Source organism: Pseudopipra pipra, chromosome 1 (genome assembly GCF_036250125.1).
Source record: "Pseudopipra pipra isolate bDixPip1 chromosome 1, bDixPip1.hap1, whole genome shotgun sequence".
NCBI lineage: Eukaryota > Metazoa > Chordata > Aves > Passeriformes > Pipridae > Pseudopipra > Pseudopipra pipra.
Genome location: NC_087549.1, coordinates 8,258,213 through 8,270,431, shown reverse-complemented (window position 1 = coordinate 8,270,431; position 12,219 = coordinate 8,258,213). Strand labels below are relative to the sequence as shown.

Here is a 12,219-nt window from a genome sequence, read left to right as displayed (position 1 = left end):
CTGCGTTACTGGTTTTGAGAATTCACTAACACATAAAGGGTGAACAAGAGGACAGAACTGTAAAATTTTCTAGGAGGAAGCTTAACCAGAACTGAAGAAGAGAAATAGTCTGTCCTCAGTAGAATGCAGCCATTTCTCTTCCTAACCTTCCAAAAGAACGGCAGAGAAACCTGGACACTCTTATGGACATTAGACTTCCACATTGAAGCAAAAACTTTGGAGAATACCATCTGCTTACTCATATCTCTCTCTTTATGCCTCTCCAATTCACTGCCAGATTGCACTGAGGAGATGTGATATTCTTGTTGAAGCCATGAAAAAAAATGCTCATTGGTCTGGCTTTACGTGGGCACATCCACAGACTAAATTCTAATCCAGAAAACTTGGGTGACACAAACAGGTCTGCTGCTAACAGTAAACCCTGTATTTTTTCTAAAAAGACAGCCAGGGCTTTAGTCTACATATCTCTGCTTTTTAAAGGCATAATCAGCTTCTATTAGCACAAGATTTAAATTATTTTAGGTTTGTCTTCTCTGGACTAGAAATTTATATATATATTTTTACTGAATATTGTGTACTACATATAATGTAGGTTTTCAAATTCTTTTCATTCGCATGGATTTATAAATTTCCAAGATTTGGAAAGCAGGACAAGTGTTTTCATAGCTTTGGTTTTGCAGCTATTTAAGTCTTAAGATGGAAAAACTTCTTCAGAGGACAGCAAACAGGTAAGTGGCCACTTTCTGATGCCAGTCTCTTGTAGGAGGCTCTTTGGGGAGCTGTTTATAAGGGAACATTTGTGCTCTCAGTCTCCTCCTTTCCCTTAGAAATGAAGGTTTGGTTCAAGTGAAACTAATGACAACACATGGCTGATATCCCTGGATACTCATTCCAAAACACTCGAATACCCAGGTGCAACAGAGGCCTCTGTTGCTATGGACTTCACTCAGTGTCAAAGGGCCTCATGCCACAGAAGCTGATAAGATATCCTTCCCAATTCTGCCAATTTTACCTTTGTCATCAGAGGACAAAATGATTTTGTCCAGAAATATTACATGGATGTTTTTTTCCACATTTAAAGTGGCTGCTCATACACATTTACCTTTAATAGTCAAACCAGTTAAACTTTTTCCACTATTAACAAGATGCTCCAAGAAAGAGCCTTACCATAGAAGGGAAAAGACTACAATATATCTTTTACAGAAAAACAAGTTGTTTAATCATTTAAGACTAAGATATTAAATTAAACAATCTTCAACACTTTACTCACTGAAAACCAATTCTTTTTCCAGCATCAGAGTACGAATTTAGAAGACAGTTTTCCCAAAAGGTATATAATACTCCAAGAATTTCTTATCTTTCTTACTTTTGTATTGTGACACACGTTGAACTAGTTTCCCAAATCAGCTATATAGAGATTAGACTGTTTAACCTCTTAACCTTACATACTTAGGCACATTCACATTCAGAACTTTTCCTTCTGCAGTGACCAGTGTCCAAGGAGGCTTCTCACTCTTTTTTGATTCCCTTAACAAAACAGAAACAAAAATGGTTTATGGTTAATGGTTAAAATTTTGCTATTATTATGTTTAATAGCAAAAAAAGAGCATGGTAAGAAGTAAGAATTATCTGGTATTTGATGTTCAGGCTATAACGTATTTCAGGAACAAAACAGATTATATCACATTTCCAACTGCACATTAAAAAGATCGGCTAAAGATGAGCAAATGCTTTGTAATATCACATCTTACATGGATAACAACTTCTTTTGCATGTCACAATATCCACTATCAAACAGTAATATATCAAATTATCTGGTATACCATAAGAAAACAGTAGTTTGTTTAAACATCTGAAAATTCTAGTTATGAATGGTCAAACTAATCATGAAGTGTTGTTGCTGCTAACTGGTTTGATGTATGTTTAAGCAAGTCTAAAGAAATTTTATTTATGCTCACTTAATTACTGCTACTGAACAAATGCTTGGCCTATCTCCAAACAGCATTGGTCTCTCAGTCACTTCTGCACTAGTAAAAAGAATTTTAATGGTCAAAAGATTACAAGCAGCATCAAATATGATACAGTAGGGCCCAAGTGCAGACATATACATTATTTGTTGATGTATTTATTACATTTTTTGCTGTGTTCTTCCTTGAAAAAATACAATACATATTCCTGATGTATTGATGATGTACTTATTCACTATCCATTTCCAGCTATCAGCAATAAAACTATGGCTGACTTTCAATTAGTGCAATAAGGAAGCTACCTTAAATTTATCTGCCCAAACAAAGCAGGTCACAGTAAGACCATTAAGACTTGTAGTACTGGTATTTTCCTCTTTAAATGTTTAGCAAGGAAAGGAAGAGTAAGGAATCTTATAACATGAAAAAGAAAAACCTTGCTTGCATGTAGGTAAAAATATGGCTGTTAAAAATACAGCACTGCAATTATCATGTTGTATTAATCCCCTCTTCAGCTGGTCAATATAGTGGGTATGCTTACTTCAGCCAGCATATCAAAAAGAAAATATTTCTCAAAAAAACTCAACAGCAATGCATTGGGTTTTTTTGCTCCTGAACCAATTTCTTACTATAAGTCCAAGGTTAAGAGATTATTAAATGTAAATCACTAACGAGGGATATGAAGTATACTTAAGATTTAGAACCCCTTGGGGGGAAAAACATAAAAATAGATTTGGTCTATAAATACAACGGATTTGAGGAAGAAATAAAACCACTCAAGTACAGCTACTAGAATGACTATATAAAACCAATTTCTGTTTAAGAAAGATTCACAGTTATCCATGTGTTAAATACTATTCTACAATATAAATCAGAGTTCTCATGTGGGATTTGTGGGCTAACAGTTTCTATACCTGAATTTCAACTCTTGACTTGAAATAAAAGTGAACGAACCACTACCCTGCTCAGAAGATATGTTCATGTCAATTTTATACTAAAATACACATCCTTTTATACTGAGTAACTTATATGAAAGTTGTATTTCAGCCTCTGTCTACCAGAGGATTTCGAGTTGTCAGGGCCACTTTTCTGTTCTAACCTTTCTCATGCTACCTAACACAAACATCAACACTAAACCAAAACGAACCCCAAAAGGATATTTAACTCCTACAAATGCTCTCAAAATTTAGAAAAATCCAAAAAATAATTATTCTATCTTTAATATAACACTATTTGGACTCTCCTTGAATCCTTACAGGGAAGCATTTGGAACACATTTGCTTTTGAGTAGAGCAAGGCACTTCCAAACATAGCAAAATTCTAACTGGGTAGGATCTGGATTCACAGTAGTTCTTCAAGTTAGACCTTGAATTAATAATAGCAACAAGTTATGCACACTTCCAAATTTCTTGGAGAGTTCCCTAGGACTGACTTTTTCAACACTTAGGCTTGATAAAACTTCCAAAAAGCATGCCCTTAAAAAGAACAGCTAAAAAAATCTCTGGTACAAATTATGTTATAGAAGTAAAGAAAAAAAAAAAAGACATTGCTTACAATGTTTGTGGAACTGATAAGCCAGTAGCAGTAAAATACTGTGGCTTTTTGCTAGTATCTGCATAAATTTTCCATGTTCAGCAAAAACAGTGACAACTTTAGAAGGTTTTAAAGGCTTTTCAGGGGCCAGACTTCTTCAGATTCACCATGCCAAGTAGCCCAGATAACATGAAGAATCCTATTACTCGTGACAAAATATACTTTCTAAAGTATGCGAAAAAAATTCTCAGTTACACAGAAAAGTTCCTGTAATGCCACTTGTGCAAAAATTTTGTAGCATGACCTTATGGCATTTATATAATGCAATCTGCATGAATGCTTTTAGCAGAATATTAAATGTAGAACTACACAAAACATATTAGTTAGCTGACAGAAAAGTGAAACTTCTAAACTCCATCAAATGGAGTTGAAAAGAGAAATTACATTTAAAAACCCTATTCGAGGAAAAATAAAGAGTACCATAAATGAAGTTCAGAAAATGAAACAAAGCAAAATGAACAATCTGAATATTTAATTTATCTTTTTATAAGCCTATTTTCACAGGCAACAGGGATTTAAGCTGCCAGTTCTCAGTAATATTTAATGTCAGGCAGTCACCCACCTGTCCTCTGTACCTTAGAAAATGTCTCTTTCTTCAATTCATAGAACATATTAAAACAAAAAAGCACCTTATATTGTCTTTAGCTCTCCGCTTTTCTTCAATGTATCTGTGAGTTTCTAATCTAGATTCTGGAGTATATGGTGTAGGTTCCTCCCAAAATCTTCTGTCTTCTTCATCATCTTCAACTGTTCTGCACGTTTCCTGCTCTCCATCTCCTTCTGCCTGATGGTTTTCTTTCTCCTGTAGGGAATCGGGGCTACACAAGAACACTGGAATATTATCCCAATGAAATGAAGGAAGAGTAACAGTTCTTGCTAATGAATAATTACGGTAATATTTTTTTCAACCCAGTAATAACAACTGTATAATTCCTACCAAGAACAATATCTTATATATTGGGGTAACATCCTCTGCTCTGCATTTTCTGTCAATCAACAAAACACATTTTGACATAATGTTTTTCATTGACTTGTCTAAGAAGTGATAGTATGGCTATGACTAATTCTCTGAAAACCCTGACAGATAGTTCAACAGATTCAATTTCAGAGGTAGAATTTTCAGATACCCTCACAACTTTCAGATGAGAGAAAACTTTCAGTCCATGTGATGTTTAAGTATTCCCAATATCAGGCAGCAGCAAATTAGAAACTTATAAGGTAGCAATAAGCATCTCCTCAAGTGCCATCTTAACATTGAGTAATTTTTTTCTTCTAGCTCTAAGCCTCTCTAATTCTCTACCAACAGAGGGAGAAAACTGAATTTATGATAGAGCTGTGATCTATGAGGACAAAGTTCTGCAGGCAGCTCCATGGAACTTAGTCTCTATTAGATTAAAAATAAGATGGATGGCAACTGCAGTGTAAGATGACCCCAGATAAAAATCCTGCTGCTGTCTAGGGACTATCAGTGATATGAAGTGGAAGAAGTATGAAAATCAACACTGCAAAGCCTTTTACATCTCCAAAGACCTGCTACATTCCATTTCAGTCTTCAGATCTAATAATGCTAAAGCAAAAGCAGTTATAGGTGAACAGACACTTTCTCTGGAACCTCTGTATTACCTTAAATAACAATTTCCAGCTGTTCTCCTGAAAGAAGCAATCAATTACACTATTTTGGCATCCAGAAAACTTAGCTTGGAGTTTTGGGACAAAAAATTCTATTGCACTGTCTGCAGGCCAATAACAAACTGTGTTTGTAATTAGTTATATTTTTCAGTAGAGATAACATGCAAAAGGAGAAATAATTCTGCTTGAACCAACAATAAAGATGAAGAAAAATATTTATGTGAAATAATATAAACTCTTCAATGAGGAAAACCAAACTTCTTAATAAAGAAAGAGAAGAATGCTATTTATTCACATACTATTGTTGCTTACTGTTACCTGTCAAATCCAAGCTTAGATTCCATTTGTTTTTGTTTCTTGTCTTTTCTTTCTTGCATCCTTCTTTGAGCCTCTTCCTTTTCTCTGGCCCTTTTGAGAAGGTAAACTTGTTCCTGTTCTCTGATTTTCTGTTTCACTTCTGGATAGTTTTGAAGTGCTTTAATCCTCTCTGAACGTTCTATTTCTTTACTATCCAAATACTTCCCAAAGCGGAAAAAAAATCAATATAGATATGTGAGAAATTATAAGCATATTCAAATCAATAAATCTATTAAACTGTAGGTTAATTTTGAAAATTCTGTATACAATTAGAAATGTACCTTTCAAACCTTCATAGAACTATGTTATAATCTATTAAAAAGAATTATCAATAACTGTCTATTCAGATGTGAAAATGGTTTGTGGTAGTTTTGGTCATTGCACAGAACCTCAGTCTCAAAGTAGCTATTTACAGCCAATGCAACATAGCACATTTTTACACCAACTTGTGCCTTTCTACTGCCTTGCATTGCAGGTTTAGAACATACTGTTGGTATGGTACCAAAAACCTGGTAACTTTCTGCAACCATAATAATAATTTAAAATCCACTGCATATATAAAACAAATGAGAAAAAAAAAAAACCAGAACAAACATTTATTTCTTCAAAACTTTAGGGATCTCAAATAAGAAAGACAGAAAAGTTCACAAATGCATGTGGTTCCATCAAAACAGAACCAATTATTAGAATTAATTTACTGCAGTCACTTATTCATCAGAATATCATTTAATTTCCTGTGGACAGTAAAATAATGCTACTGGTTTTCCCAGAACAGGTATTTATTTTATTTAGGATTAGTAGGTTCAGTCGACAGTGCTCTTTTTTTATTTGGATTTAATTTTTTAAATCTTACTTTTAATTGATGAAGTGTTGCCACTACAAATTGTCTATAGCCTTCAAATTCAGTGCATGGGTTACCCGTTAGAAACAGTTCCTTCAGATGTATGTTATGTTTTAGGGATTCAATACTGGAGAGTTCACCAATGAAATTTGCTGTCAGGTCAAGTTTCTTCAGTTCTTCACAGCCTAAATTTTGGAAAAATCTTAATTCAGTTTGTCCATAACATAAACGCACACATGACATACAAAGACACACATATGCACACATCTGGATATAAAACTGTCTCCATTTGTGTTCTGTAAACTATTTTTATTCTATCAGAATACATCTTTTCTGAGACTCTGAGTGAAAAGAGTGAGTCACAATATTTATAGGAAGGAAACAAACTCAATAAAATAAAAAATACCAAAACATTATTGGTTTTATCAGTATCAAAACTTTGTGATCATTTATAGATGAGATATTAAATGTTTCATTTCTAGAAAAGCTGGATTTCACTTTTAACAGTCTGATTGCCTTGATACCCCTCCTCAGCTGAGTCTTAACCATGTTGGTAAAACACTGTCTAAGTGGTTCAAGACAGCAGGATCAATTAGGGGTTTCATTTTTGTATATGGTTAATCTTTGGTGATATTATTGAAGTGAAAAGTCAAGGTTTTCTAAAAATTCACTCCAAGTTAAGAAGAGGTCTTCCATAGGTTTCACTCTACGGACTCAGCTATCATTTTAAACATTTTATCACTGGTTAAATTGCAAATACTGGTGAGAAAATGTTAACTAAAACAATCATAAACAGAAACTCTAAATTAGATAACAAAATGCTCTGGAAAATCTTGATCCAAAATTTATCAGCCTCTCCTTTTATCATAATCTGTCCATGAAACCTTGACTCTAAGAGTAAAAACGTTCAGGTAAGAGCAAGCTCAGCTTTGATGCTCATCACTGTAATCACTTCTTTTCCTTTGCTGGTCTATTTGGGAAGTTTTATTCACAGTGGAGCTGAAGGAAAGTAACAATGCAAAACAATTTATCAGGGGATTATAACCCAAATTTATGTAAGGGTCATTCCCAAAGCTTCTAACTTCTAAGTAAATAACAAATCACAGTAAAAAATAATGCAGCCTGATAGATGAATTTAAAATTTAGTGGCATGAAAACAAATGCAAGTTTCTCAATAAATTGCCAAATATATGATGTACTACCTATTTCTTCAACTTTTACAAATTTGTGTTTAGACTATTTGCTTATTGTTTATTTAAGCCATCCTCTTGAATCAGCTCACAGACTTCAAAACACAAACAAAATAAACCAACCACAAAATGAACCAAACCAAACCAACCAAACCAAAAAAAAAAACCCCAAAAACAACCAATCAACAAAAAAAACAAACAAACAAACAAACAAAAAAAAAACAGCTTTTTTTTTCTTTTACTGTTCCTTTTTCAAGGCAGATATCTTAAAGAGTCAGTAACTGGTCTAATCAGAATCAAGAAACAGAAAACAATCAAGTCATAAATTATTCAAGTAATATGGAATGTGTTTATGGGTGGCTCTAAGTGTTAGATTATAGTCTTGGAAAATGCCATATCTTTGCACATGAATTGTGCAAAAGTGATAGGATAAAGGATTAAACACAGATAAAACAGACAGGATTTCATGCAATGAGAGAGAAAAAAAATCATCTGAAAACCTCTTTAAAAATACCCCACACCCTCAATGCAACCTGTGCTCACAGCAGAACCTTCCTGTGTGTGGCATTTGACTGCTGAACTGAAGATGATTGTTGAAACATTACAAAGAGACATTTTAAAAAGTTCAGTGTTTAATTTTAAGAAAGTTCAATGAGAAAACTTCAGCACTAGGAAGCACTTGGCTACAAAGCAGCATTTATTGAAACCCTGCATACAAAACCACTCAGTATCAAGAAAATACCTTCACTGGTGAACCTGCTTAATGGCTTCTACCCTCTTTCACACTAAGTCACAGTTTAAGTGTTCTTATATGAAAAGGTTAAATGGTTTGTTTAAAAACTGACCTTCCAGATTTTCAATTCTTTCAATGTTGTTCAAAGCTACATTTAAATATTCCAGCTTCTTTAGTTTGCTCACATTTTCTGTAACACAACACAGATACATTATTTCAGTTCTCTGCATCGGAAAGGGCATTATCATTTTACCTGTTCACTTTACTTCAAAGAAAAAATAAAGCAGAAAATAGGAAGGACAAATCAGAACACACATCACATTACTGAGCATCAATATTTAAATATTAATTAAAGGACAAAACAAAAAAGTTCTCCGAAAACACAAATTAAAATAAAAAAGTAAAAAGAAATAAGGAATCTTATACACACATTTTTAGCACAAATCCATAAGACACATATCTAATGCAAGAGGACTAGCCAAAAAGCATGGTGAGAGCATGACAAATGCAAAAAGCACCTGTTGTGAAACTCAGAAAGGATTAGACCATACTTGGACAAGCTTTATAAAATTAAAGTTTTACACTTACTTATATAGAAAATATTGGCTTTTTTAGTTTATCTGTAAATTTTTGACATCTTTAATCTACAGGTTTAGTACGAGAAACTTCCTCTTCCCCTTTTCTAAAAATTTTACACATAAGGATTTCTGTGAGTTCAGTATGAACAAAACAAAGACACACACACACACACATTCCCTGATCTTGGAGTCTAACCTGTATTATTTTCACCATGATCTATTGGAATTAACAGGTTCACAGTGAGTGGGGAACACTTCCTCTTCGGAATACCGAAAAGGGGTAAAGTGGGAATAGGGTAGCAACAATCTTCATCACTTCCAAAAATGTCTGAAAAATGCAAAGACCACTTGAGATAGATGACCCACAGGTCAGAGACTTAAATCTGAGACAAGATACAGTGGGTAACTTGTGTCATAGTTACCAATTTCTTCCCAATCACCACGTTTCAAAGATCTGACTGGAAAACCTGTCCAAAGAAGTCATCAAGTTTACCTCAAATTCTAACTCACAAGCTGCACTGAATAACTGCTGTACAAACTCTGCCTGCTGGGGCAAACAAAGTAATTCAAGCAGAGGGAGCTTCATCTGACAACCACAGATCATGTCTGCAGCTGAGTTAGTTGTTCAGGCTCTTCTACGATGATTACAGAGAACTAGGCTGTTCAAGGTGCAGTTTGTCTTACCTTAAATTGGCTGTCTGAAACTAGTGAATCAAATCATGCACAAAAATATGCCTTTTCTTCATGACTGGTTATAAAGGGAAGATACTGTAATTTGTAGACAAAGATGTCTACAAATTCGGTGACATGAATCTTACCACTTAGTACTAAGACCTTGGAGAGGTATTTTCTTCATAATTCACAAAAAAATGATGAAATTAATTTCTCAGCAAGAACTTGTGCAGCTTAGGTTGGATGTTTTTCTTACAATATTTCTGTAATAGCAGTGCCTGTACACATGAAGACGTGAGAGAGCTGAGTGTTGAAGCCAGTGATATCTTGGGGGTTTTTTCCATTTATAGAAGAGAATCAGGACGCATCCATACACTGGGTGCCAGACAACCTTGCTCAGTAGGCAAGTCTGATCTTGAGGCCTGCAGAAAGGTTTTGTTTAAGAAGAGAAAGGACACATCCCGACAGAGTCAATATAAACCATTCCAGGATGATATTCAGAAGCATGCTTGGAAGTGCTGTGCCCTCTGCAAGGACATGCTGGTATCCACTGGAAGAATTACTTCTCAAATTCAATACTTTGCCACATAACCCCTGTTGGCAATGCTTTTGGTCACCCACTATAGTGCAGGGATGGTGTGTCTTCGTGCGTGTTTGTTCTGGATTTTTATCCCATTAGTTACTAAGGTATTATCTTGGAAAGCCATTACATTATACAAGAATACATGATTCACGAAGTTGCACACTTTTCCAACTCCTACAGTTAGATTATGCCAAGATAAAAACTGCATGCCTCAAAAATGAAATTGCTGAGAAAACTTTGTGTCCAAAAAGCAACAATCTGAATATGATATCCTGTACTAACCTAAGGGAGGCCTGAGTGTTGACAGAAAATCCACAAGATGAAAACTTGTTAAGGACACAGTAACAGAGAGAAAACCAACTTCAGTTTCAGTCCCATTTTTGATGGGGCAAAGCATCACAAAGTAGTTTCAAAAAACTTATTCTCCCTGGGAGAAGATTCCTTCTCTCTAAGAAATGCAGATGGTAGCAGTACAGTTTCATGATGAGCCACTCCAGAGAATTTAACAGACTTGCCTACAAGTTCTGAGCACAGAATTTCATCTTAAAACTTCAGTATTTAATTTCTTCCTCTTAAGGAACTTTAAAGAGATATGCTAATATAATTCCTGAACACTTCCAACCTTTCAGTACTCATCTATGCACTATCTGTAGAGTCTAAGCTTTTCCAGCCATAGGCTTGATGTTGCATCTTTCAATAGAATGCCAATGAAACACATGAACCAATGCCAAAAAATGCAGACCATATGAAGTCATATCCTCTCCTGTGGTTCAGGAAGACCACTGAGACTGTGTTGTAAAAAGTTTGGTTTATGGTTAAAAGCAAGTATTTTATTCTAATGAAAATTATTTCAATGTCAACAAAAAAATACCATTTGCATAAACACTTCATTTAAAAATGAGCCTGAAGAGAGCTAATCCTACAACACCATAGTCCATGGTCAAACCCTTTGTTTGCCACAAATACGGGACATTTAATAATATCTTGACTTTTGAGATTTTAATCAGTGAAAGGTGTTCCACACTCATATTCTAGTGAGTATCTGTATTCCAGTAGTATCTTTTCCATTTAAAATTTCTCTTGCAAATTTCTGAGCTTCTTAGAAATTTAATAAAGAAATCAACTCTTGTAGGAGCACATCCACAAGGAACCTCTCTGTAGTTACTCACTGTACATTCCCTACTTTTTTTTTTGCCTGATTTCAAAATTATGCATGTAAATCCATTTTAAAATAAACATATCCAGAAAACACTTACCAATTTTTGGAATGAGATTATTCTGAAGATAGAGAATTTTTAAATCTCGACACCATTTGTCAAGATACTCTAGTTTTTCTATTTCTTGCTGATGTAAAGAGATTTCTTCCAGTGAAAAAATTTCACAGTTGTTATGTTCTGCACGTCTTCTAACAAGATCTTCAGTGACTGAAAGAAACATTAGATATCATATTTCCCCTTAGTCCTTTTCTGCCATCTGACTTATAAACAACTTATAAATTCATTACAATACTTTTTTCCACCACACCAAATAGCCCAGTAGAAATGCCAACAAAAATAAAATCTGCAAGAAAAGATATTGAGTACCAAGTAACCTCGAGCCACTCTCCCACAGTAAACACCTTTTGTGAAACACACTCATATCACCTGTAACATTTGGAAAAATCCATATGAAAACTGCTGAGTGTTCCATAAGAGTGTGATACAACCCTTGCAGAAATTAATCCAGCAGCCATTATTTTCTGCATAGCTTGGGTTGCAGATTGATTCATATAGACAAGAAATGGAGTGGTTTATGCTGTTTTATTTCCAGATGCCAGATGTTCACATCACAGAGAGCAGTGGGGGGGTGGGAGGAACGGAAACTAACTACAGTGTGTCATCATATTCTTCAGTACAGTCTGCACAGAAATAAGCGGGATAAATGTTGAAAGTAGGCAGATATTTTTTATGGCAAAGCCATAACTAACTCATGCTTATAAATGTTTGTTAGAATGAAATGTGTACCTGGACATTTCTTAGGCACCACCAGCTCATTAGCAGCCAGCAAAGGAATTTCAGTGGCTGAAAAACACCAGAGACC

General features: G+C 34.7%; 1 protein-coding gene across 4 annotated transcripts in view; it reads right to left on the bottom strand.

The window, feature by feature from the left end:
- Nucleotides 1–12,219, bottom strand: part of DNAAF11 (dynein axonemal assembly factor 11) — a 34,132-nt gene that overhangs the window by 18,757 nt on the left and 3,156 nt on the right. The window contains exons 2-9 of one of the 4 annotated variants that reach the window (XM_064644603.1): nt 12,144–12,200; nt 11,397–11,564; nt 9,082–9,213; nt 8,420–8,497; nt 6,397–6,569; nt 5,505–5,704; nt 4,187–4,375; nt 1,450–1,527 (exon numbers count right to left, since the gene is read on the bottom strand). In XM_064644603.1, coding sequence (XP_064500673.1) covers nt 1,450–1,527; nt 4,187–4,375; nt 5,505–5,704; nt 6,397–6,569; nt 8,420–8,497; nt 9,082–9,213; nt 11,397–11,564; nt 12,144–12,200 — 1,075 coding nt within the window. The remainder of the gene's footprint in view (nt 1–1,449; nt 1,528–4,186; nt 4,376–5,504; nt 5,705–6,396; nt 6,570–8,419; nt 8,498–9,081; nt 9,214–11,396; nt 11,565–12,143; nt 12,201–12,219) is intronic. The other 3 variants (XM_064644622.1, XM_064644611.1, XM_064644632.1) reach the window with 3 other exon arrangements.